General features: G+C 54.6%; 9 protein-coding genes across 9 annotated transcripts; 4 read left to right on the top strand and 5 right to left on the bottom strand.

Annotated features, from left to right (window-relative positions):
- Positions 1-401: 401 nt before the first annotated feature.
- Positions 402-3,065, bottom strand: CLAFUR5_04209 (uncharacterized protein; the record flags this gene model as incomplete). The annotated part of the gene is made up of 1 exon (XM_047903357.1): positions 402-3,065. One exon carries the CDS (start codon positions 3,063-3,065, stop codon positions 402-404), a length of 2,664 nt encoding a protein of 887 aa, XP_047761007.1.
- Positions 3,066-4,169: 1,104 nt separating this feature from the next.
- CLAFUR5_04208 (N-acetylglucosamine-induced protein 1) lies at positions 4,170-4,961 on the top strand (the record flags this gene model as incomplete). Its single annotated transcript, XM_047903356.1, has 1 exon — positions 4,170-4,961. The coding sequence occupies one exon, from the start codon at positions 4,170-4,172 to the stop codon at positions 4,959-4,961; it is 792 nt and encodes a 263-aa protein (XP_047761006.1).
- A 1,375-nt stretch (positions 4,962-6,336) lies between these two features.
- On the top strand, positions 6,337-9,875 carry CLAFUR5_04207 (3-hydroxy-3-methylglutaryl-coenzyme A reductase; the record flags this gene model as incomplete). Its single annotated transcript, XM_047903355.1, has 2 exons — positions 6,337-9,458; positions 9,512-9,875. 2 exons carry the CDS (start codon positions 6,337-6,339, stop codon positions 9,873-9,875), a joined length of 3,486 nt encoding a protein of 1,161 aa, XP_047761001.1.
- A 629-nt stretch (positions 9,876-10,504) lies between these two features.
- On the bottom strand, positions 10,505-12,708 carry CLAFUR5_04206 (uncharacterized protein; the record flags this gene model as incomplete). The annotated part of the gene is made up of 4 exons (XM_047903354.1): positions 10,505-11,425; positions 11,484-11,900; positions 11,950-12,587; positions 12,639-12,708. 4 exons carry the CDS (start codon positions 12,706-12,708, stop codon positions 10,505-10,507), a joined length of 2,046 nt encoding a protein of 681 aa, XP_047761000.1.
- A 532-nt stretch (positions 12,709-13,240) lies between these two features.
- On the bottom strand, positions 13,241-14,715 carry CLAFUR5_04205 (putative serine/threonine-protein kinase nek2; the record flags this gene model as incomplete). Its single annotated transcript, XM_047903353.1, has 3 exons — positions 13,241-13,984; positions 14,036-14,449; positions 14,506-14,715. 3 exons carry the CDS (start codon positions 14,713-14,715, stop codon positions 13,241-13,243), a joined length of 1,368 nt encoding a protein of 455 aa, XP_047760999.1.
- Positions 14,716-14,956: 241 nt separating this feature from the next.
- On the bottom strand, positions 14,957-15,439 carry CLAFUR5_04204 (uncharacterized protein; the record flags this gene model as incomplete). Its single annotated transcript, XM_047903352.1, has 2 exons — positions 14,957-15,144; positions 15,193-15,439. The coding sequence occupies 2 exons, from the start codon at positions 15,437-15,439 to the stop codon at positions 14,957-14,959; spliced, it is 435 nt and encodes a 144-aa protein (XP_047760998.1).
- Positions 15,440-15,931: 492 nt separating this feature from the next.
- Positions 15,932-16,593, bottom strand: CLAFUR5_04203 (U1 small nuclear ribonucleoprotein C; the record flags this gene model as incomplete). Its single annotated transcript, XM_047903351.1, has 2 exons — positions 15,932-16,248; positions 16,305-16,593. The coding sequence occupies 2 exons, from the start codon at positions 16,591-16,593 to the stop codon at positions 15,932-15,934; spliced, it is 606 nt and encodes a 201-aa protein (XP_047761005.1).
- Positions 16,594-16,993: 400 nt separating this feature from the next.
- CLAFUR5_04202 (uncharacterized protein) lies at positions 16,994-17,564 on the top strand (the record flags this gene model as incomplete). Its single annotated transcript, XM_047903350.1, has 2 exons — positions 16,994-17,194; positions 17,244-17,564. The coding sequence occupies 2 exons, from the start codon at positions 16,994-16,996 to the stop codon at positions 17,562-17,564; spliced, it is 522 nt and encodes a 173-aa protein (XP_047761004.1).
- A 1,618-nt stretch (positions 17,565-19,182) lies between these two features.
- Positions 19,183-20,645, top strand: CLAFUR5_04201 (Oxalate decarboxylase OxdD; the record flags this gene model as incomplete). The annotated part of the gene is made up of 3 exons (XM_047903349.1): positions 19,183-19,672; positions 19,728-19,985; positions 20,050-20,645. The coding sequence occupies 3 exons, from the start codon at positions 19,183-19,185 to the stop codon at positions 20,643-20,645; spliced, it is 1,344 nt and encodes a 447-aa protein (XP_047761003.1).
- Positions 20,646-22,703: the final 2,058 nt, after the last annotated feature.

The raw sequence follows: 22,703 nt of genomic DNA, 5'->3' as shown, positions 1-22,703 counted from the left end.
AACTCATCACATTAAAGCCAAGCCCCTCGTATCCCAAAACCCACCCTCCCTTCCTTTCCTTTCTCGCTTTCGAGTCCATCTCTGTCGAATCTGAAATCCCAAGCCAGTTGATAAGAAAATGCCGTTATAGTGCCGTATAAAAAGGGTCGCCACGAAAATGTACGACCATCCCACAGAAAGGGTTATTTGCCCAATTATCCAAGAAAAGACCTCAAACGCCGACTCCCAGGATCCAAGACACTTCTAGTCTCCGCTTTACACACTAATATTATATTCTTCTTCTTCTTCTTCTTCTTCTTCTTCTTCTTCGTCGTCATCCATCATCGTGGCGTGTTGCCGTGCTTTCTCGAGGTCGTTCTCCGCGGAATCATCGGCGGCGGACATCGTTTCACATACTGAGACTACCGGTATGGATCGTATTCGCCGTCGCTGTCGTCCGTGTAGGTCGTGGACGCACGGCCCGGAGGCTGGACACGGACGTGCTCGCCATTCGTTTTCGCAGCTGCTGAGGTTGGTGTCTGAGTCTGCTGCCCTGCCTTTGCGTTATCGCTGCTGTCGTCTGAGCGGTCATCGTTCCATTTGCCTGCCCAGCCAAACCAGCCGCCGGTGCCTTTCTTTGCTTCAGCTTGGGGTGGTTGGGGGAGTGTCTTCTCGGTCGATGTTGTAGTCGTCGCCGTGGCAATTGTTGGGACCTGCAGACTAAGCGGGCCCGCACCTCCAGTCGGCGAGAGACTGTCATCGTAGCAAGCACCTAGCTCATCAACAGCGTCGAGATCCGCCAATTCGGACTTGTTCGAGGGTCTGATCTTCGCGGCTTTGATGAGCTCCACCATGGAGGCGGTGAGGTTGCTGGCAGCGGCGTCAAGTAGGGCGACAGGCGACAGACCATGCGAAGCGGCGTGCTGCTTTGTCGCAGTGATGAGGCTGTTGGCTGTGCCAGTCACTCTAGCTTTCAGCTTGCCGACACTTGGTACTTGCTGCATGTTCGTCTCGGGACTTGATGGTGACGGCGCTGGCGACGGGTAGCCATCTGTGCGCACAGCTGAAGTTATCGACTGTACGCTGACGACTACAGCCTTGACACTTTCCAGCATGGCTTCTGTGCTTTGCTGTCGTGCGGTCTTCAGCAGGTCGTCGACAGATAGCTGGAAGCGGGTGACATCCGTATCTCGTACCAGACCGCCTTCCGAGATCAAGCCTTCCTGTCGTACCAGACTTCCAGTATCAAGACCGGTCTGGAGACCAAGACCCATCGTGGATGCTCGTAGCGACTTGTTCTGTGCCTTGATCTTAGCATAACGTTGTCGCCATGCATCATTGTCCTTCTCCAGTTGCGAGATCTTGGCTGCCATCTTCTCTTCTTGCTCGATTGCTACATCGTTCCGCCTGCTGAGCTCGCGCATTTCTCGGAGGTAGGTCATAGCCTCTTCGCGGACTTCATTAGATATCTTCTCTTGCCTGCTAAGCTCTTCCTCCAGCTCGTGTATCCGCTGTTCGTGATCTGCCGAAGGCATGGAATCTTTGCGGGCTTGCAGCTGTCGTTTCAGTCCTTCACTCTCCGCTTGGTGTGTCTCGATTTGTACTTGCAGCAGCTTGAGATCGTCGTCGTGCTGAGGTACGTGGGTAAGCTGATCGCGGAGGTTGTCATTCTCTTCCTGGTGCGTTTGCAGCATCTGCTCAAGCTCCTCTCGGCGCTCATGCATTTCCTCGAGCTGATCTTGCAGTGCTTGCATATTACGATTATGTTGTTCGCGAATCTCATCATCATCTTCCGACTTGGACCTGAACGAGGCCAGCTCTTGCTGTAGACTGTCGACCAAAGTTGTAGCGTCCACATTCTTCTGCTCAAGCTCCTCCCGCAGAGTCGTCCAGGCTGTACGCTCTTCTTCTGATGAACCTTTTTGTGTTTCTAGGCTCGCGAGCTTTTCCTTCAGTTCGGATATCTCCATCTCTTGAGCCTGAATCTTCTCCCTGTCCTCAGCTGACCCTGTATCTGGTCGCTGGCTGATGCCATTCGAGATGTGATCCAGGCCAAATGCATCTTCATCGTCTTCCACCTCATCGTCTTCGACCATGATGCTCTTGTTCGGGATGATAGTACTGCTCTGAAAATGTTTCGGAAGTGGCCGACCGAGTGATCCTGCTTCGCTGGGTCTTCGAGGACCTGGCGACATCATGCCACCCGGACCTGGACCATAAGGACTAGGAGGTGGATAGCCACGACCTCGACCTCCCGGTGGAGGGTAGCGGTATTGTCCAGGAGGCGGCCGCGGACCACCTTGACTCGGCACTTGACTGCGGCTGCTAGCGTTACTGGTCGTGCTCCTAGGTCGACTTATGTTGCCGCCAGCAAATCGAGGTATCCTCCGCTCAAGTTCGTAGAAGACGTCTGTCGCGAGCTGCCGAAAGCGCTCGAGGGGCAAAGTGGACAGCTTTTGCCGTGCTTGATTCCGTTTGGGGTGGAAGTTCTGCTTCGGGGGGAGAAATCGTGGGACACTGTCCACTCGCTGCATTCGCTCGTCCTCTCTGCGGATCAGCTCGTCGTACACATCTGTACTGAGCTCCATGAACTGCGTGACAGACAGCCGCAACAGCTTGTCTCGCGCCCTGTTAGGTCTGATGTTGCCCGTCTCATCTTGCAGGTGTTTCGCCAGGTGGTTCTTCAACGCAGCGTAGTGTCTTGACAAGGCTTCTTCGCCATCTGGGTTGTAAGTACTCCTCCCGCTGTCGCGATTCCCCGGCGGTGGCCTCCCAAAGCCCATGCGACCATCGTTCGACATGCCGACGGAAGAGGCGGTCGAAGGCGGTCGGTTGCCATTCACGCTGCTGCCGACCATCGAGGGTCGCGACAGATCGGTCGAGCCGCTGGGGTGTTGCGAGGATGGTGGTGAGCTCCCGGTTGGTCTCGCGGCGCCATACGGTCCACCACTATATGGCACGTCGTTGGGCGTCCCCGCGGGGTGACTGATGCTTCCGCCGGCGTATCGTCCAACAACGGAGTCCGAGGCGTTGCTGCTCATAGAAAAGGGTGACAGAGGTGAAGGGCCCACGTCCGTCCGCGACATGACGCTCACTCCTCAACTCCGGACTCGAAGGGCTGCGGAATGAAGACCATGCGACAGAGGCAATCAAGACGATCGACTGTTGACGTTCGGTGTCGCGGTGCTGGCCCGATGGCAGTCGTTCGCCGGAGTTCAGGCCGTGGAGAAGGATGCTGGAGTATCCGAGGCAAGTGCGCGGTGTCTGGCAGACTGGATGTCCAGTCTCGTGCTCGTTTCAGGAGTCGCTCTCGCTCGATCGCCGCGTCTTTTCGCTGTTTTGTTTCCTCGAAGGCGCAGGCGCAGGCGCGGGCGCAGCCCTCGTCTTTCGGCAGTCGTGACTACGGGAGGTAGCAATAGGTGTGAATGTTATGACTAGCAGTAACGACCGTGAGTTCTGTATCGTGGAGAAGTGTGTAGGATACGAGATGTCTGTGCTAGCACAACTGGGCCCTGGCACGCACGACGATGCCGGATGGCGCTCAGAGAATCAAGCGCCGAGTATGTCAGGGGCATGTCACATGTGGAAGCAACAGCCAGTCGGCGGCCAGAACGGCTCTGAACATGCACTGCATGCATTCATTGATCTGCACGTCGACCCACGCTTACGGCAATAGGAGCCAGCTGCGATTTCGGTTGAGACGATGCAAGCTGATGATGAACAAAATGATAATTGTGCGTCCGTGCCCAGGGCCCTGCCGTGCCTGCTATCCGGCGAGTTGCAAAGTGACAGCCAGCGGAAACCAACGACAACGTTTGTCGACGAAAGTGCCACTCTTGTCAAGTCGGTACGTGTCAACGCGTTTCTATTCAGAGCACCAAGATTTGCTCCCTAAACCTTGGAAGTCCCGCTTTACGCGAAACTGCCACGACGCGCTGTGACGGATAACATTTGCACCCTCGGCCACCTCCTGCTTCTTGCGGGTAGATCTGCATGATGCAGTAATTTGCATGGCAGTTCATCAAGACCATGCGATAAGACGTCTCTACCGGTGGTGAATGGTCGGAGGCATAAGATTGCGTTTTCGAGGCCACCATGATACAGATTCCGAGACAGAGTATCGTAGGACGTCGGAAGTTTCCTGCCACGTTTGCGTGAGGCGCAAAGTAAGCAACAGGGCGTGCGCCGTGATGCAAGCCGTACCGGATGAGGGGATTTTGACGTCGGTAGATGAGTGTACTGACTTGCATGACCAGACCGCCATGGCTTGTGAGACGGTACCGTTCTGGAATGTCAATGTACCCAAGGCCTCTTGGACGGAAGATTGTCCAGAGTTTCTGCGCTACGCCTTCGACAACGAGAAAGACAGAGGCATCCTCAGCACTCCCGACTCTCAGTACCACCGCCAATCATGGCAACAAGTCAAGAACATCATCCTCGAAAACCGCCTCGCCGACTTCGACAGAGTGCCCAGTGAGCTTCGCCTCTATCGTGAATACTGCGCAAAGCTCGTGAGGGAGCATGGTAGTATCATGAACTTCGTCATGCGTGAACGACTGCACTGGAACGATCTCTCTCCATCCGGTGAAGCCTTCACAAATCCCGAGGACTACAAGATCCTCTACAACGACTGGCCTTACGGTATCGACAAGAGGATTGTACATTTGGTTGTTTGGACCAAGTTCCATCTTCCCGCAGACCCTTCGTCAGACATCGGCGACATGTCTTCAGAGACCAGGGCACTGGTAGATGACTTTGTTGAGCAGACTTTCGCGAGTAAGTGCGGCAGAGAAAACGTAATATGGTTCAAGAATTGGGCGGGTTTGAAGAGTGTGCATGCCGTGGAACATCTGCACGTTATGCTGTTTGATCCGGACCCTAAGTTCGTTGAGGGAATTACGGGTGGTGATGTGCCGCTGTTCAGGGAGGTGAAGGGAGGGCGATATGAGGGAGATGTTGGAGGCATCAAGTTAACCACCTGATGTCTGACCTTGAAGACTTCGACAGCCTCGCTGGCAGCGATGATGATGCAATTTGAAGTTCGTACCCGATTGTACAGGCATACTCCATGCACAGCGCGAGGAACCTCGAGGATGCTTATTCCGGCCTTTCGGGCTCGAGATGACAGGTGGCGCCGTTCCAACTTCCAACATCTGTGACTGTGGTTGATGCTCGAGTGTAGCATCGGTGGACAGTGGTTACATTCGATGTCGATGTGGTCTCGTGCCCTCGGACGAGCAGGTCCACGCGAACGTTGCAGAGGCCTGCCGATCGGCATACTTTTTCCATGGCGATATGCGACAGCACCGCCATATACGTAGACGTCAAACATGACACGCAAAGGGTCTGCAATCTTGCAGCTGCGCTGAGATTCGGGCATACGCATAACTTGGTTCCAACATGAGAGAAGATGGTCGTTCAGGCGGTCGCTCGGCGCAAAAGCTTTTGCACAGCCAAAACAGCCACGCAATGAATGCTGCTGGCTGGCTGTGGCGCTCGCATTATCAGATGCAGATGATCTGATTTCCTGTTTGACAGCTGATCGAGAAGTGATGAAGGCATTGCTGCGCTTCCAGTGTTGATGTGGCACTGCGCTGGCTTTCACTCTCCATCTTCGTGTCCTGTATACGATCGCAGTGTCGGCATTGTGTTCACAATCATTTCCATCAGATAACATCTCAAAGCTCATCTCGCGATAAAACAGACTTGCGGAGGGCATCCGATTCTGGATCTCTGGTTGGTTGTGTCCCTGGCGGGAAACTTGCCGACTTGCTCTAGCAGCAGCAGCCCCCGGTGCACACCGACTGTGGCGGGTGGGTGTGAGTGGGTGAAAGATACAGTACTACCGGCCGTTGAGGAGAGGAGAGAGAGAGCGAGCGGAGTGTGAAAGGGTCTCGAGAGCTTTTCGACTTGTGTGTTGCTCCCCTTTGTCTCTCGACCTTGTGGGAAAGAAATTGGTGGAGGCGTGGGAAGAACAATTGCAAGGCCCAAGTCGCATGGCATCGCATCGCATCGCATCGCATCGCATCGCATCGCATCGCATCGCATCCCTCAAACTGCCCCAGCTGCAGCACATGGTCACGTTGATCGACAGCAACCGAGCACCAGAATTTGTTTCCTCGTGAAGCATTGTACAGACTCAGGCACCAAGGCCACACAGCGACAGGGCAGGAACGCAACAGCAGCGGCAGTGACATCTTCGGGCAAGCACGGAATGCGAGACGCGACTTCCAAGAACTAACGGAGTCGTACCATTTTTCTGGCAACCACCTCCCACGCTGCATATCTCCTGAAAACACCCCATTCCGTGCTGCGCGACAGCGTAGTATCACTACACTTTGCTCCAGCGTCTTCAACATGCTGGGCTCACAACTCACTCCCAGCCGATGGCGACGAAACTACGACATCACCGACCCGAAAAAGCCTGGCACGTACAGCAGCGCCATCACTCCCCACTTGCAGACAGTGTCCGTAAAGGCATGCACACACCCAATCCGCACCATCGTCTTCATCACAGTGCTCAGCAGCGTATTCTACGTCAATCTCCTAGAAACGGGCTTCTTCCAACCCTCGCCCGTTAGTGGTAACAAGGTCGACTTCACTGCGCTCTCGACAGGAAGCAGAAGCCTGCACCTCGGACCAGAAACAGCTTGGAAGTGGCAGGTCGAGGAGAATGGCGCAAGCAGGAGGAAGAATGACAAGGAAGAGGATATCGCGCTGGTGACCTTGGACTTTTTGGACTCGGGCACCAACTCTCCCAATGCTGCTCCAGTCGCGCAGAAGGTGCCTATACCGCAGGGCTCATCTGTGCAACTACTGCCAGCGAGTGAGAACATCCTCTCTGCTGTGTCCTCAGACACCATGCTCGCCTTCTCCATGCCTTTTGAAGAGACCGCGCGCTTCTTCGAGACTGTCAAGGAGATCCCTGCTTCACCTGCCCGCCTCCCACAAGAGGACGATGGCGATGGCTCGGACGATGAACCAGAACAACAAAAGTGGCTGATGAAGACGGCCAAGAGAGCTCCTGGCTCGGGTGGCATGCTCGAGTGGGCTCAAAACGCCTGGGACTCCTTCCTGGATCTCATCAAGAATGCCGAGACTCTCGATATCGTCATCATGTCTTTGGGCTACATCTCCATGTACCTGACCTTTGCTTCGCTCTTCATGAGCATGCGCCGCCTCGGATCCAACTTCTGGCTCGCGACCACTACCCTCTTCTCATCCGCATTCGCTTTCTTGTTCGGACTGATGGTCACGCTCAAGCTCGGAGTTCCGGAAAATGTCGTCTTGCTCTCCGAGGGTGTTCCTTTCTTGGTCGTCACAGTGGGGTTTGAGAAACCAATCATGCTCACGCAGGCTGTTCTGGCTGCATCGGTCCAGGCAAGGAATGGCAACACAACACCTGGAGGCAACGGAGATGCGCCGCTTACCATCCAGAACGCCGTGGTGACTGCCGTCCGCGAGCGCGGCTTCGAGATTGTGCGCGACTACGCCATCGAGATCGCCATTCTCTGCATTGGTGCGGCTTCTGGCATTCAAGGCGGTCTCAAGCAATTCTGCTTCCTGGCTGCTTGGACATTATTTTTCGACTGCATCCTGCTTTTCACGTTCTACACATCGATCTTGACAATCAAGCTCGAGATCAACCGCATCAAGCGCCACGTCAACCTGCGCAGAGCTCTGGAGGACGATGGTGTGAGCCGACGTGTAGCAGAGAATGTCGCAAACAGCAATGATTACTCCAGTGGCAACCTCGACAGTGCAAACAGCATCTTTGGCAAGAAGGCTCGCGACGGCAGCATTCCACGTTTCAAGGTCCTGATGGTTAGCGGCTTCTTGCTCATCAATGTGCTGAATCTCTGCACCATGCCTTTCCGAGGCCATCGCAACAATGCGCCTGTCACTACCGCTGGTCTGTCGAGTGTGGTGACGCAACCTCCGATGGATCCATTCAAGGTTGCTGGCAATGGTTTGGACTTTCTCTTTGCCACTGCTGAGAAGAGCCAACAGCCAATTAGTGTCACCGTTTTCAACCCGATCAAGTACGAGCTGCAGTACCCATCTGTACACTACGCAGCACCTGAAGAGGCATCTGACTGGACACTGTTCGACGGCGACTACCAAAGTGGCATGTTCTCCGTGTTGGGCGGCAGAGTGGTTGAAAGTCTATTGAAGAGTTTCGAGGATCCAACGCTTAGCAAGTGGGTTATCATTGCTCTTGCCTTGAGCTTGGTGCTCAACGGATACTTGTTCAACGCCGCGAGGTGGACCATCCAATCGCCGGACGAAATGAGTCAGCCTTCTACACCTGTAGCTCAGACTGAACTGATCGCACCCAAGCCAAAGGCGAACGGACATGCAGTGGCGCCCGCAGCCATCAGGACTGAGAAGCATGAGGCGGATGATGCACAAGTCGAAGAGCTGGTCAACAAGGAAGGCAAGCGCACAAGAGAAGAGTGCGAGAAGATCCTTGCCGCAAAGAAGGCACCGATACTTGACGACACTGAACTCCTAGATCTGGCTGTTCGTGGCAAGATTCCTGGCTACGCTCTGGAGAAGACGATTGAAGACAAGACTCGTGCTGTCAAGATCCGCAGATCCGTCATCTCGCGTACACCCGCCACATCTGCCCTCACCTTGAAGCTGGAGAAGTCCAAGCTCCCTTACGAGCACTTCGACTACGAGCGTGTCTTCGGCGCTTGCTGTGAAAACGTCATTGGATACATGCCGCTTCCACTTGGTGTTGCTGGACCATTGGTTATCAACGGCCAAAGCTACTTCTTGCCCATGGCCACCACCGAAGGTGTGCTTGTTGCAAGCACGAGCAGAGGCTGCAAAGCTATCAATGCTGGTGGAGGTGCTGTAACTGTCCTTACTGCCGATGGTATGACTCGTGGACCTTGCATTGGCTTTGAAACTCTCACCCGTGCTGCTGCCGCCAAGGTCTGGCTCGACAGTGTCGATGGCCAGAAAGTCATGAAGGACGCCTTCAACTCTACCTCTCGCTTCGCACGACTTCAAGAGCTGAAGTCGACCATCGCAGGCACATACGTCTACGTTCGCTTCAAGACCACAACAGGTGACGCCATGGGTATGAACATGATCTCGAAGGGTGTCGAGAAGGCTCTTAGCGTCATGTCCCAAGAAGCTGGCTTCACCGACATGGCCATCATTTCCGTTTCTGGTAATTACTGTACAGACAAGAAGCCCGCTGCCATCAACTGGATTGATGGTCGTGGTAAGAGTGTCGTCGCTGAGGCTATCATCCCCAAGGACGTTGTACAAAGTGTGCTCAAGAGTAATGTTGATGCTCTCGTTGAGCTCAACATCTCGAAGAACTTGATCGGAAGTGCTATGGCTGGAAGTATAGGTGGCTTCAACGCACATGCTGCCAACATTGTGACTGCCATCTTCCTCGCCACAGGTCAGGATCCGGCGCAGAATGTGGAGAGCAGTAATTGTATTACTGTCATGAAGAAGTAAGTCATCTGGCAGCGCCTGGGATCTGAGCAGAGTACTAACATGTTTACAGCTTAAACGGCAACCTCCAAATCTCCGTGTCTATGCCCAGCATCGAGGTCGGCACAATCGGTGGCGGCACAGTTCTCGAACCACAAGCAGCAATGCTCGACATGCTCGGCGTGCGAGGTGCCCACCCCACAACACCCGGCAAGAACTCCCAGCAGCTCGCCCAAGTTGTCGCCGCAGGTGTGCTGGCGGGTGAACTTTCACTATGCTCAGCCCTTGCAGCAGGCCACCTTGTCCGTGCTCACATGAGCCACAACCGCTCCGCTGCACCCACGGCGGCGCCAAGCAGGGCGGGCAGTCCTGGACCTAGATCGCCTCAGGCACCGGCGAATCTTGCAATGTCGAGTATTTCGAATGCGAGAAAGTAGGTGTGAATTTGTGGCGATGGAGACTCGGATTCTATCCAGAGTCTATCGTGGTTCATCTTGAAGCAGCCAAAGAGCGCGGCGTTTGGGTAAGGCCAAGGGTACAATTAAGGCATGGCATGGCTTCGCGGCCCCTTTACTACGGCAGTAGTAGTAGAATATAGTATTTCTGTATGTACATAACACCATTTCTGCATGGCCACCTTCCACGGCGACGGTCAGGCTCGGGTTGAATATTTGCCATGGAACTCAACAGCGGTCGTCTCCTTGCGAGTCTTGATAAGGTTGCCATATGGCGGTATGCATGACATTATGCATCGTTTCGCACTGAGATGGTCGTCCAGAGATTGGGGGCCCAAGTGCAGACTGCCAGCCAGCCTCATGACAAGAGTCATTTCGATGGTATGGCACCACGAAAGTGCGTGCACAGCCGCCTCCCATTTCTGTCCATCGCCGAGAGCATGCATGCCCCTTCCTACATGCTCCTTCCTGCATGTCGGTCAGTCGGCAATCTCCAGAACAGACTCGTCACTGGGGCGATGCATGATGTGGAATGCGTGCCAGCGTTGCCAAAACCCCGCGGAGGCAGGCTTGACGAGCCGGAGGGAGAAGTTTTCGTCGATCTAGCAAGGCTACCCACAATCTTCCATCTCTTCATCGTCTTGCTCGCCGTTTGCTTCGTTACCTTCCTCCATATCCGTCTCATCCTGCTGCTCTTCCTCCTCCCCCTCATCCTCATCTTCCTCTCCCTCATCCCCATCCGCCTCGTCCGCCTCCCTCAACTCCCCATCCCTCTCCGTCTCCACCTCCAACACCCCCCTCTCCAACCCCTCCCTATACGGATCCACCGGCCCCCACAACGTCCCATCCTTATTCTTCAACGCATACTTCCCCTTCGTCGCATCCCTCGCCCACCCGCTCCTCATACCCTTCGTCGCAAACGTGCCCTCATACTCCTCCTCCCCGATTTCATCATCCGGCGGCTCATCGCCCGGGTCATCGCCTTCTGCTTGGATGGTGGCTAGCATGCTTGCGAAATCAGGGCGGTCGTCGGGGTTGTGGGAGAGGCAGGAATCGATTAGGCGGCGTAGTGCGGGGGTGTAGCGCCATGCGTTTGATTTCTCCTCCTCGTCGTCGTCGCTATTGTCGCCGTTGCCCATTCCTGTAGCATAACCCTCGTCGTCCTCGAGGCGATACGTCATATCGCCCTCTGGATTCCTCCCGATCCAATCTGGTGGGTTGTCAGGCCCATTCTTCAGCGTGACCAAAGACCACAGAATAGCTCCCATGCCCCAGACATTTGTCTTCTCCCCTAGCTTATGGGGATTCATGGATTCGAGAGTCTGGAAGTTGATGTAGTTGTGCTGTTCTGGCGCGAGGAAGCTGGGAGTTCCTTCGGTGTGGTAGGAGTCCGGATTACGGTGGTCGTTGGGGAATGTTTGGAAGGCTATGCCGAAGTCACCGAGGAGGCATTTGGGGTAGTTTGTCGTGCTCCAGGCGGCGTTGGGCGCCTTGTCTTGGCTAGTGAGGAAGATGTTGTCGGGTTTGAGGTCCTAGGGGTTGTGGTGTTAGCGAGGAGGCCAGAGGCAGAGGGGGCTTAGGGTTGCTTACTCTGTGTACGACAGGCTTCCAGTCTTCATCTGGCGGTGCTGTCGGATCCTCAGATCCTTTGGCCATGGCGAGACCTGCGTAGGCCAAAGCTTCTGCTGTGGCCCATATCATAGGCTCCGGGATGACTCTGTCTGCCTCGGTCTCGTATTGTCTATATCGTTCGATGAGCGAAATGAGGTCGCCCAAGAAGCACCACTCTGTGTAGATCCTATGCGTCTGTGTGACTGGATCAACAAGACTGGGTCGCCAGGATGAGGTCATTCGCACAGTGTGTCCAGGTTGTGCTGTGGCTGTCATACGCTCATGGCATGTGTGCTCCAGCGGTGCACGATTTCTGTAATCTCTGATGTCTTCGCCGGTCCACCATCTGATGTCGTGCCACTGTGCTGAATAGTCGGTATCTTTTCTGACCGTTCTCTACTGCAGTGTTAGCTGTGTCCGCCAAGGGAACCTGTCCCAGTCTCACCTCTATAATCTTGTCATCTTGATCAAAGCACACCCACACCCAAGCCTGGCCATTACCTCCTTCGCCTATTGACTTCCAGGCTTGCCATCTATGCTCTTCATCAGAAGGCAACACGTCATCTTCTCCTTCCTTTGCAGCTTCTCTTGCCACCTTATTCCTCACAGCATCCTTGCGTCGAGCTGACAGGAAGCTCTCCAATATCTTGGGCTCGTCGTTGTCGTCTCGGGGCGCAGGCATCGCTGTGTCATTCCAGTCATCTAGGAAATCCCGCATGCCGCCGACGACTATCAGCCGGTCTCTGACAGTATCTTTAGCGCCCTTTACGGCATCTTTGGTGGCTTGTGGTAGTGTCCCATGTTTCTTGTACTCTTTCCTAAGAGCTTTCCAAGCAGCCAAGTTTCGAGTTTCCAACGTGTCGAGGTATTCGGCCTCATCTTTGGCTTTACGATACCTCGATTGGAAATCATACAAGCTCTGGCCGGGTCTTGTGAAAGCCGTTCTTGCCGCATTGGCGATGAGGGTCTGTTCTGCGGCGCGTGCCGCAGTGGCTTCGGCTGCTTTGATTTTGGTCGTCAGCGCCGTGCGCGCATTCGTGCGTAGGCCGGCCCATATCTGATTGAGCTCCTTGAGTGAGGTCTCTGCGCGCCGGTCAGTCATGGTGCATTATCACGGAACTCCACGAGACTCACTGGGTCTATACTTTTGACCAGGACGACGGATCTCGAAGTCGAAGTCGATGAAGATACCTTTCGGCGCCATCGTGTCAACTCGATCTGAAGTGCGTGAACCTTGTGGACCCGCTGGCCGCTGCTAAAGCACAGATGTCGCGGTGTACCGGGAAGCGTGCCATAAATTCGCAAGCCTTAGTCCAGACAAAGAGCGACACTCTCTGCTGTCTCCCGCATTTGGCATATCGTTTGTCGTCGATGGTGACACGCAAGTCTTTGTTCTTTTCTTCCCCACCTAGATCGTTGGCCTACTGATCGAGTCATATTCTATGCTGGGGGTCGTGGAATGGCTTCGCTGATTACGCTGGCCACTACAAGTAACGCCATGGGGTACGTGTTGCAGAAGTAACAGCAGTGAAGACACCAACAGAGCCTGGTGGAGCGTTGCCGTGTCCTGCTACGTAGGCCAACGTTTTTAGCCTGCAGTGCCACATCCAACACACGCTGCGCCATCCCTATCCTCCTCCTCGAAACTACCACCCCAACCCCAAATACCCGCCAGAACATCCATCACTCCACACCTCCATTCCCACTCCATCGCTACCCGACAACTCCCAATCCCCTCACAAAGCCTGCGGCACAACCGCCTGCAAAGCCGCCCTATTCAACCCAACCGTATACACATCCCCCTTCCTCCACTCACTCCCATCCCCATTCTTCAAACAATACCTCGCCCTAGTCGTCGCCCCCGCCCACCCGCCCCTCATCCCCCTGGACATGAAAACGTCCGCCTGCGCCTCCAAGTCCTGGGCACTCGCCCCTACCCCCAGACCATCGCCAGGCCCATCAAAGAGGCCCCGCGTCCTTCTCAGAATCTCGCGGAAATCGGGTCGTAAGGCAGGATCGTAGTGCGTGCATTCGTCGATAAGCCCGCGAAGAGATTCTGTGTATTTGTCTGCATTGTTCTGATCGTAGGGGTCACCCTCGTCGTCTTGGAGGGTGAAGGGATTTTGATCCTGGGGGTTGGCACCTAGGAATTCAGGTTGGATTCCGGAGGCTGCGCCGTGGTTGAGGGTCAAGAGGCTGTAGAGGATGACGCCGATGCCGAAGACGTTGGTTTTTTCGGTGAGAGGGGTGGGGTTGAGGTGGAAGAGGGTGGTGCGGTCGATGTAGGCGAGTTGCTCGGGGGCCATGTAGCCGGGGGTGCCTAGTTCGAGGTGCCAGGTTGGGTTATGGGGGTCGGTGGGTGAGGTTTCGATGGCGAGGCCGAAGTCGCCGAGGAGGGGTTTGGGGTAGCTGGGCCAGAGGGTGGTACCTTGGGCGTTGGGGGAGGGGTCTGCGAGGAATATGTTGCCGGGTTTGAGGTCCTGGCAGGCGGTGTTAGCTCAGATGAGGTGGAAAGGGTTATGCACACGTACTCGGTGGATAATGGGTATCCAGTTGGCGAGCGTGCCTGCGTCCACGTCCTCTGTGCCATGTTGCATTGCGAGGCCTGCCAATGCTAGCGCCTCGGCGGTGGCCCAGATCATGGGCTCTGCAATGTAGTTGTTGGGTGCCGGCTGTTCTTTGTACTTTGTTATAAGATCAGCTAGATCGCCCATGGGACACCACTCCGTATAGATTTTATGCGACTTCCAGGCTTCGCTAACAAGTATTGGGCTCCATTGCATCGTCGTTCGGACAACATGGCGAGCGTTCGCGATCCAAGTGAGCTGCGATTGACATCGATGCTCCCAGGGTATGCGGCTGTTGTAGTCCTTCAGATCGTTGCCGGCCCAGGCCCGGATATCATACCACGAATCTTTGCAGTGCGTGTCTTTCTTGACTACTCTCTACTTGTTGTCAGCTCACTTGTATAATGCATCTGCGTTCAATCGGCTCCACTCACGCGTATGATGGCATTGTTCTGATTGAAGTATATCCATATCCATGCTGAGCCTTGGCCTCCTGATCCTATCCGTTTCCAAGGTACCCAATTACCAGGCTCGCCTGGACGATTGCCCGTGCCACTATTGCCGATTTGGGCATCAGTCTGCGCCTTCGCCTTGCGAGCACTTTGCCTTCGCCGTCTCGACAGATATTGCCTTCGCATTTTCATCGCGCCATTGGCATCTGGCACCGTCGATTACTGCAGGTCTTTGGCATCTTCCACGGCGCCCAATCTTGTGTGTATCCACGCTATATTGGTATCGGTGCGGTCTATCTTGTTGGCGATGTAGGCTCTTACCACCGCTGAACGTCCAGGACTGTTGTACTCCTCCTGTAAAGCTTTCCAGGCCACGTTGCATCTCTTTTGCAGAGTCAGGAGGAATTGAAATTCCCTCATTGTGTTCCGATAGTCATCCCAGAATTGCGGTGCATCTGCGCCTGGCGGAGGAAAAGCGTTTATCATCGGCTACAGCGACGATGGTCTGCTCCTCAGCTCTGGTGGCAGCGTTCTTTGCCTTGACGATCTTTTCCGTGATGGAGCGACGTGCGGCGTCGTTCAGCGCAGCCCACGTGTCATTGACGGCTTTCTTTCCATATTCTGATCACAATGAGTAGGCAGCTTGTAGCATCTGGAGGTAAAACTTACTAGGCTTGACGCTTGAGTTGGGATGCCGAACTTCCAATTCGAACTCGACGAAGACGGCTTTCGGGGCCATGCTGGCGATGGGGCGTTGCTGCGGTTGAGACCGATGAACAGAGAACTGAGAATGCACTGCTGCAATGTTTTGCAGCGTACGAGCTGAGTGTCCGAAATGCCTGCTCGTAGACAAAGACAGCAAAAGAGTCCACCGCGTGCTGCATTGGGCAGCTGAAATGACTTCATTGTCTAGCATGTGGCTTTATCAATTCCAACTGGGCGCGCGTTAAGTCGTTGCATTGTGCTACTTTCTGTATGTTCATGATATACCACATTGGCATAGCCTTGTGCCACATTCTGGAGACGTTGATTTCAGCTTGATAATAGCGGAGGTATTGATCGACTTACCGTCTACGTTGCTACCCAAACGCGCAATGACAGTCCCATTTTTACCTCTCCTGCCTCCAACCGTCTTCCTGGTTGGCGCGTGCGTGCTGAAATCATGGGCGTACGTGGCGCGATGCTCAGTGGCCAATTGTCTCCCCGCCGCCTATCACTTCTTCACTGGAGGTTCTGAGTCCGCCCCAAGATTTGATTGTCTCTTTGCAGGGGGCTCCGTCTCTTCTCTGGAACGTGACCGCTTCTTTCCCCTCTCGCGTGCTCGAAGCCCTGGTGGCTCCAGTACCCCAAGTCCAGACGTTGGCGAATTCTGCTTTTGTGTCCCCGAATCTTTCGCATTCGACTTCCTCTATCTGTCATTGCTCAATCCCGGACCTCGCACGCCAGGTGGCGGGCTCATGTGCTGTCCAGGGCCAGGACCCGGACCTTGACCATTGAAGTTCGGGGGCATGTGCGGCGGGAAGCCTCCTGGAGGTGGGAAAGGCATACCAGCTGGAGGTGAGCCGTGGCTGGGTGTGCCGTTCGGTGGGAATGGTGGCATGTTCTGTGGGTTGAAACCAGGCGGGAAGCCATTCGGTGGGGGAGGAAAGCCTGGTGGGACTGGTGGCATACCGCGTCCTCCTGGACCCATGGGAGGGAAGCCTCCCGGTGGGAAAGGTGGCATTCCTGAGAATGGTCAGTGTCTTGTCCCTACAGCTTGATCTGTACGCGACTCTTCTTACCTGGTGGCATGGCTCCTGGCATTGGCGGCGGGAAGCCTGGCATGCCGTTTGGTGGGAAGCCTGGCGGTCCTCCCATTCCTGGCGCGCCCATGTTGGGTACAGCGTGTCCTTCTGCGGCATAACTGTTGGTGATGCTATCAATCACTGATTGTGCCTTCTCATGCCCGATCTGTTGGTAGTAATCGACGACGTTGCGTAGGTGATTGCGGCCGCTGTTGTGCGCTTTCCGCACGCTCATCGAGTCGTGTGTGAGGTAGACATCGCAGTAGTCGCAGAAGAATTTCGGCATCGTCGCGGTTGGGTGTATGCAGTCGCGGACGGCGCGCTCGGTGTGATGATTATGTAATTACCCGCGGCGATCGGTAGCAGTTCTCGTTGCTGATATGTGGTGGGGTGAAGGGTGTGTTGGAGTGCAATGGGAAGACGATAGATGGATTGAAGCATGGCAACTTCGAAGTTCGAGGCGACACGTGACCTGCGAACTTCCGCCTTCACGCTAGAACGCGAGAACATATAACCTACAGTGTCTCCTACATCAGACCGCGGGCAAGGCCACCAAATTTGACGCTAACCTTCGTGCCTTAGGCCTATCCGATTGGATGCCTCCGGTGTCACAATTTGAGTGGCCTGCCACCAAATGTCACGTGTGTCAGATTATGTAATTCGGTGGACCTCCTGCGATCCGCCTGATGTTGGAGGTAGCATATAGCCACCAACAACACACAACATGGCCTGACCAGACTCGACATACGCTCAATATGGCGAACCAGGCGCCGAAGAACAGCGTGTGGTCTGCGATGGACTACAAGCCTCCCAAGGGCAAGTGTGGCTACAAAACATCCATCCTGTCTTCCTGTCCATGTCTGAGATTCATGCTCCACCCGGTGAAGGTATGTCAAGTGCCGTTCTAGTCAACGCAGCATGTGCTAATGACTCCAGGCGGCCACCAGCTTTGACTGCGATGGATGTGGCCACCACGCTTCCTTCCACTCACTCGAGAACGAGTCCGAGGATGCAGTTCTCAAAAAGTGGGCCGAGCAAGAAGCAAACAGCAATGCCAGCCAGGCTGCGGGTCGTGCTAGCAAGAAGCGTCGCCGCATTGCAGAGAAGCCTACCGAGGAAGAAGTCGAGATCTTTGAGCTTCTTAGCGACGCCGAGGAGCCGGACTGGCTCAGATCATCTACTCGAAGCAAGGCCGCGAAGCAGCCGCAAAAACGCAGCAATCTCTTCGGCACAGCACGCAATGCTGGCGTCAAGTGAATGATGCCTGCTGAAGAATCAAAGCCACTGGTGCAGCATGCTTACCCATCAGCTGGCGACATGCGTCAGCCCATCCTCGACCTTCTAGCGAGGACGCGCAAAAAGGCAAGGCTACCATATTCGAGTCGAGCGATCCTGGTCTCGATCACATGATATGGATGCATTCGGCGCAGCGCGACTGATACTCGATCTGACCAATAGCTTGGCGCGCGTGAATCAGCCAGGAGCAGAAGCTTGATGCGACCACCGGCAGGAGCCAAGACCAGCTCCATCGACACAGCAGATGTTGGTATCGGCAAGCTCCACTGAGTACCGCTTATGACACCTGACTTCGAGGATAATACGGACTGTCCGGCTGAACACCTGCGAAAGTCAGCAGGAAGCATTGCGGGATGAGCGGGAAGGAATCCAAACACGAAAGGCCAGTCAGCAAGCAGCCACAGGCTCTAAAGTTACTGCGAACATCACCGCAACAACTCATGGACACAGTATCCAATACATCGATGAAATGATGTGCCGAGCTGCCACGTAAGCTTGCGAAATCGCCACTTCCTGCAGCCACCGGCGCTCCATCTCTACAGCTGCATGCCGGCGTCCATCCCATTGCATGCAAGGTCAGCTTGATGGCTCATCGTGAGTGGACTACTAAACGTGCCCACACGGAACTGATGTGCATCGATCTGGAGTAACGCCGGTCCGTAAGCGGCGCGTTCCCCACCATCAAGAGACACAATGCGGCAGTGCGAGCACGGTCAGCTCGACAGCGCCCTCAAGAAGACTGGTCTTTTCCGATTTCATTTCCACTTCCGTGCTACAACTTAGGTTCCGAACATCGCCTTTGGGATTGATTCAGCCTTGGAGGTACTTTCCACGATCATGAGGCTCTGTGGCATTCCGCCTGCACGTTTCCACCTCGTAGCGATGTATGTGCTGTACCTTTCACCCCGATCCTTGCTAATGCTCCCCACAGCCGGACAATCTTGTGGGCCACTCAACGGCTTGTAAAAATGCTTGAGATTGCTTGGCTGTGACCTTACTTTACATCCTGGTATCACGGACCCCAGGGCACTACAGTACGACGAAGCAGGTTTGCTTGCACGTCTCGATCGTGCTGTCCATCCAAACCGTTCGCTGAACGAACGAGGAGTGAGCAAGTTCATGGCGAAGGGAAGTCGCCCAGCACTTCTAGCAGTCTAGCAGCGTGATTTGAATGAAGCATATTACAGACTAACGGCGCCCTACACGATGCGCGCACATCACGGCATACAAGCGGAATACCAAGCCAAGCACTCATTGTCACACAACGGCTCACGCTTCGCAGTTACGTACCACTACCCTAGCTGCGCTTACCTCACGTCTCCGCTTCATCAGCATGTCTACGAGGTGGAGTCGCACGCGGACTAGGTGGTTTGTCTCGCGAATGCAGCAATGACGAAAGGATCTTTGGTTCTCTACGCATGGACGTTGTCGCGCTCCACATGTTCTGGTGGCGTGTTTGAGCTCCTCCGCGGACACCTGGGATGCGCCGGATCTGTGTGTATAAAGTCCAGATACGCCTACCGGTAAGTGGCTCGAAGCAACTCTCCTTACACTCACTCTATACATTGTCGTGGTCGTCATGGTCCGCGGCTACATCATCGCCGCAGCTCTGGCTGTCCAAGCACTTGCCGCACCACGCCCTCAGCCAGCCATCATCCCACGACCTCACAAGGTAGAAGCACGACAAGCCAGCAAGAGCGGCTCGCCTCCAGAATTCGCCATCGAGGACACTCCCAAAGCGCTACCATCCGGACCAGCTGGCGCGAGTGGTTCTCTTCGTGGCCCAACGAGCCTACTGGGCTACAGCCCTGGCAATCCTGTGAACACCCAGCTTCCGGCCACAGTGCCCAAGGACCAGCACACACTTGCGCCGGGACAATCAGAGGACGAAGACCTTGGTCTATACCTCGACCTCTCGGAAATCGAGAACCCACAGCCGAGCAGAGGTGGGACTGATGCACCCACAGATCCTGGCCCGAGGAATAAGGAGCTTGAGAAGCAGAATAGTGACCTCTACGCTCCGCCTGGCACTGATGCGGGAGATGTACCGAATGCAAAGTGGCCTCTCGGTATGGTCGGTCCCAACCCTGCCCCTCTAAGGCGTGCTGACAGATTTCCTCCCAGCTCTTTCCCACAATCGCCACGGCCGCGAAAGTGCAGGCTGGGCTCGTCAGCAGAACGTTGGCCAGCTGCCAATTGCCACTGAGATGGCGGGGGTTGACATGCACCTCGAGCCCAATGCTTACCGCGAACTTCATTGGCATCAAGCGGATGAGTGGTCGCTAATTCTGAACGGGAGCGTGAGAATTAGTGCCGTCAATGAGGCGGGTCAGACCTTCACGGATGATTTGCAGGCTGGGCATGTGTGGTTCTTTCCTGCAGGTACATTACCTCCATCTCTCCATTGATCCTCGCATGAGTTCCACTGACACACCCTTCCTCACAGGCGTCCCCCACAACATCCAAGCCTTCGGCGACGGCTGCGAATTCCTCCTCGTCTTCGACAGCGGCGACTTCTCCGAAGACGGCACCTTCCTCGTCTCCGAACTCTTCCAACGCAACCCCAAATCCGTCCTCGCCAAAGACCTCCGCGTCGACACCTCCGCCTTCGATAACATCCCCTCCGGCCAGCTCTACATTTTCCCCGGCACGCCGGCACCTTCCAACATCTCCGAACAAAACGTCACCGGTCCTGCTGGCGTGATCCCGACGCAGGAGACGTATAGTTATCATTTCAGTCAGCAGCAGCCGTATGAGGTCCCTGGTGGGAGTGTGAAGTTATTGGATTCTAATACATTCCCGATCGCGAAAGATTTCGCGGCTGCGTTGTTTACGATCCAGCCCGGAGCCATGCGTGAACTGCACTGGCACACCACCTCCGACGAATGGACCTACTTCATCGCCGACCAAGATCGTCTCACCGCCTACGTCGCCCCGGAAGCTTCGAGGACTTTCGACTTCCAGGCTGGCGATACAGGCTACGTGCCTGTTGTGACGGCCCATTATTTGGAGAATACGGGCGATACGGATCTGGTGTATTAGGGGGTCTTGCAGGCGGGGACGTATAATGATATTAGTGTGGCGCAATGGCTGGGTCTCACGCCGAAGCAGGTTGTGAAGGATCATTTGGGGTTTAATGAGGATACGTTGAAGAGACTGCCAAAGGTGAAGCCGTTTATCGTGCCGGGGGATAAGGACTTGACGCAGACGAATTTTACGGAGACGGCGGAGTAGGATGCGGTGGAGCTGTGGGGAAAGCACGGTGTTAAGTGCACTGCTTCCACGCTGTGGTGATGTACTACTATACATCATAGACAGGTCAAGATGCCATCGGGATGTTGTTGTGAGACCGATCTCTTGAATATAGATAGATAGATAGATTATTCATTTGCCTGTTTTGGTGCCTCTTGGCCCATGCAGGTCTCTCGCTATAGAGTATATTTATGTAGGTAGGGAACCCGAGTAACGGGTGAAAACCTCCTCTCCCTCTCCTTGGATTTGTCCTTCTCTTGTTCTTCCCGTTTCCCTCCCTTTAGGGTGCGCTAGTGTCATGGTTGTTACCCTGTGACTACCTTGCCCGCGGCCCTAGTTCTGTCCTCCTCTTCATTCCCTGTTCCTCTATCCTCCTCCTTATCTCCTCCTCCTTTCTCTCTTCCTCCCTCTTCTCAATCCATCTCTCTGTTTCCACTGCAAGAGAGAACTGTTCAAGGTAGTTCTCCGACAGGATCCACCTTGTTACCCTTTGTATGTCTCGTTTGTTCTTGATAATGGCTTGGTACTGCCTATCTCTTGCCTTTGCTCTCCATAGACTCCTCCCTCTGACCCACTCCTTGCAGACTAGGACCATGTGCTCCGGGTTCTGGGACAGGTAGCCACATGGGCAGCTCTTGGATTCATGTCCTGGGACTCTTCTTTGATGCAAGTATGCCCTAAGCCCAATGTGCTCAGAACGGATCTGGATGGCTATACTTGCTTCTGCCCTCTTCAGGTCCTTGTAGATGTGGTAGTTGTACCTTCCAAATGTTCTTGCTGCTAGTGGGGCCCCTGGTCTTACGTGCTGTTGGCTCCAGTTTTTTCCCAGAGGTCTCCTGCAATTTGCTCAGCTTGGCTTTGTTTCTTCTTGTCTTTGTCTCTTGAGCTGGCTTGGCCTCTGTGGGCCTCCCCTTGTTCAAGGGCTGCCGTGATCTCTTGAAATGTTGCAAGGTCTCTTTCCTTTTGTGGGATCATGTGTGGCCTGTTGGGTCTCCTCTTCCTTGTATATTGGGTTCTGATCTTCAGTGTGGCTGCTTGGATGGCTCCCTGTACTTGGTATGCAGATGTCCTGCCTGCATATTGGCTCCTTAGGCCTTGGAGGTATTCTTTGATAGGAGCAGTTCCTGACTCCATTTCCAATGTCTTGTAGGGAGTTGACTTGTAGGCCCCAAGTACTCTCTTCAGGCAGGCTGCTTGGGCTCTGTTAAGGGGTTCCTCAATCCTCTTTGGGGTGTGCTTTGCTGCTGCCCAGACTGCTGCTCCATACATCATTGCAGGTTTGACAATAGCCTTGTACATGATCCTTGCCTTAGAGAAGGTTGCGCCCCATGTGGAGGCTGTAAGCCTTTCTATAGACTGTCTGTTTGTGTCTGCTCTTGCCTGAGCCTTCTTCACCTGTGGACCCCAGCTAAGCTTTGGGTCCAGCCATATCCCTAGGACCCTGAGTTCCTGTGTAGGGTGAGTTTCAAAGCCCTGGGTCTGTACTGTTGCCTGCAAATTGTGTTTTGTCTTTGCCCTGCTGAAGTGGATAAGCTGGTACTTGTCTGGTGCAAATTTTGCCCCGTGTTCCCTTGCCCATTTCTCGCACTGTCTATGTCTTTCCTCGAGGAGGTTGCAGTTGTGTTCTGTGGAGTCTGACCATGCTAGGATGTTTGTGTCATCTACAAATCCTGATGCTGTAGTGTTTGTTGTCTCCAGGAGTGGCATTAGGTCTCCCACAAAGAGGAGGAAGAGGATTGGTGAGAGTGTGGATCCTTGTGGGATCCCTGTGCGTGCTATTGGTGTCTGTGGGGCCTTGTAGGTTCCAAGGAGGATTTGGGTTGTTCTGTTTTGGAGGAATGATTGCAC

The sequence above is a fragment of the Fulvia fulva genome, chromosome 4 (genome assembly GCF_020509005.1).
Source record: "Fulvia fulva chromosome 4, complete sequence".
Lineage (NCBI taxonomy): Eukaryota > Fungi > Ascomycota > Dothideomycetes > Mycosphaerellales > Mycosphaerellaceae > Fulvia > Fulvia fulva.
This window is presented reverse-complemented; position numbering and strand designations above follow the sequence as displayed.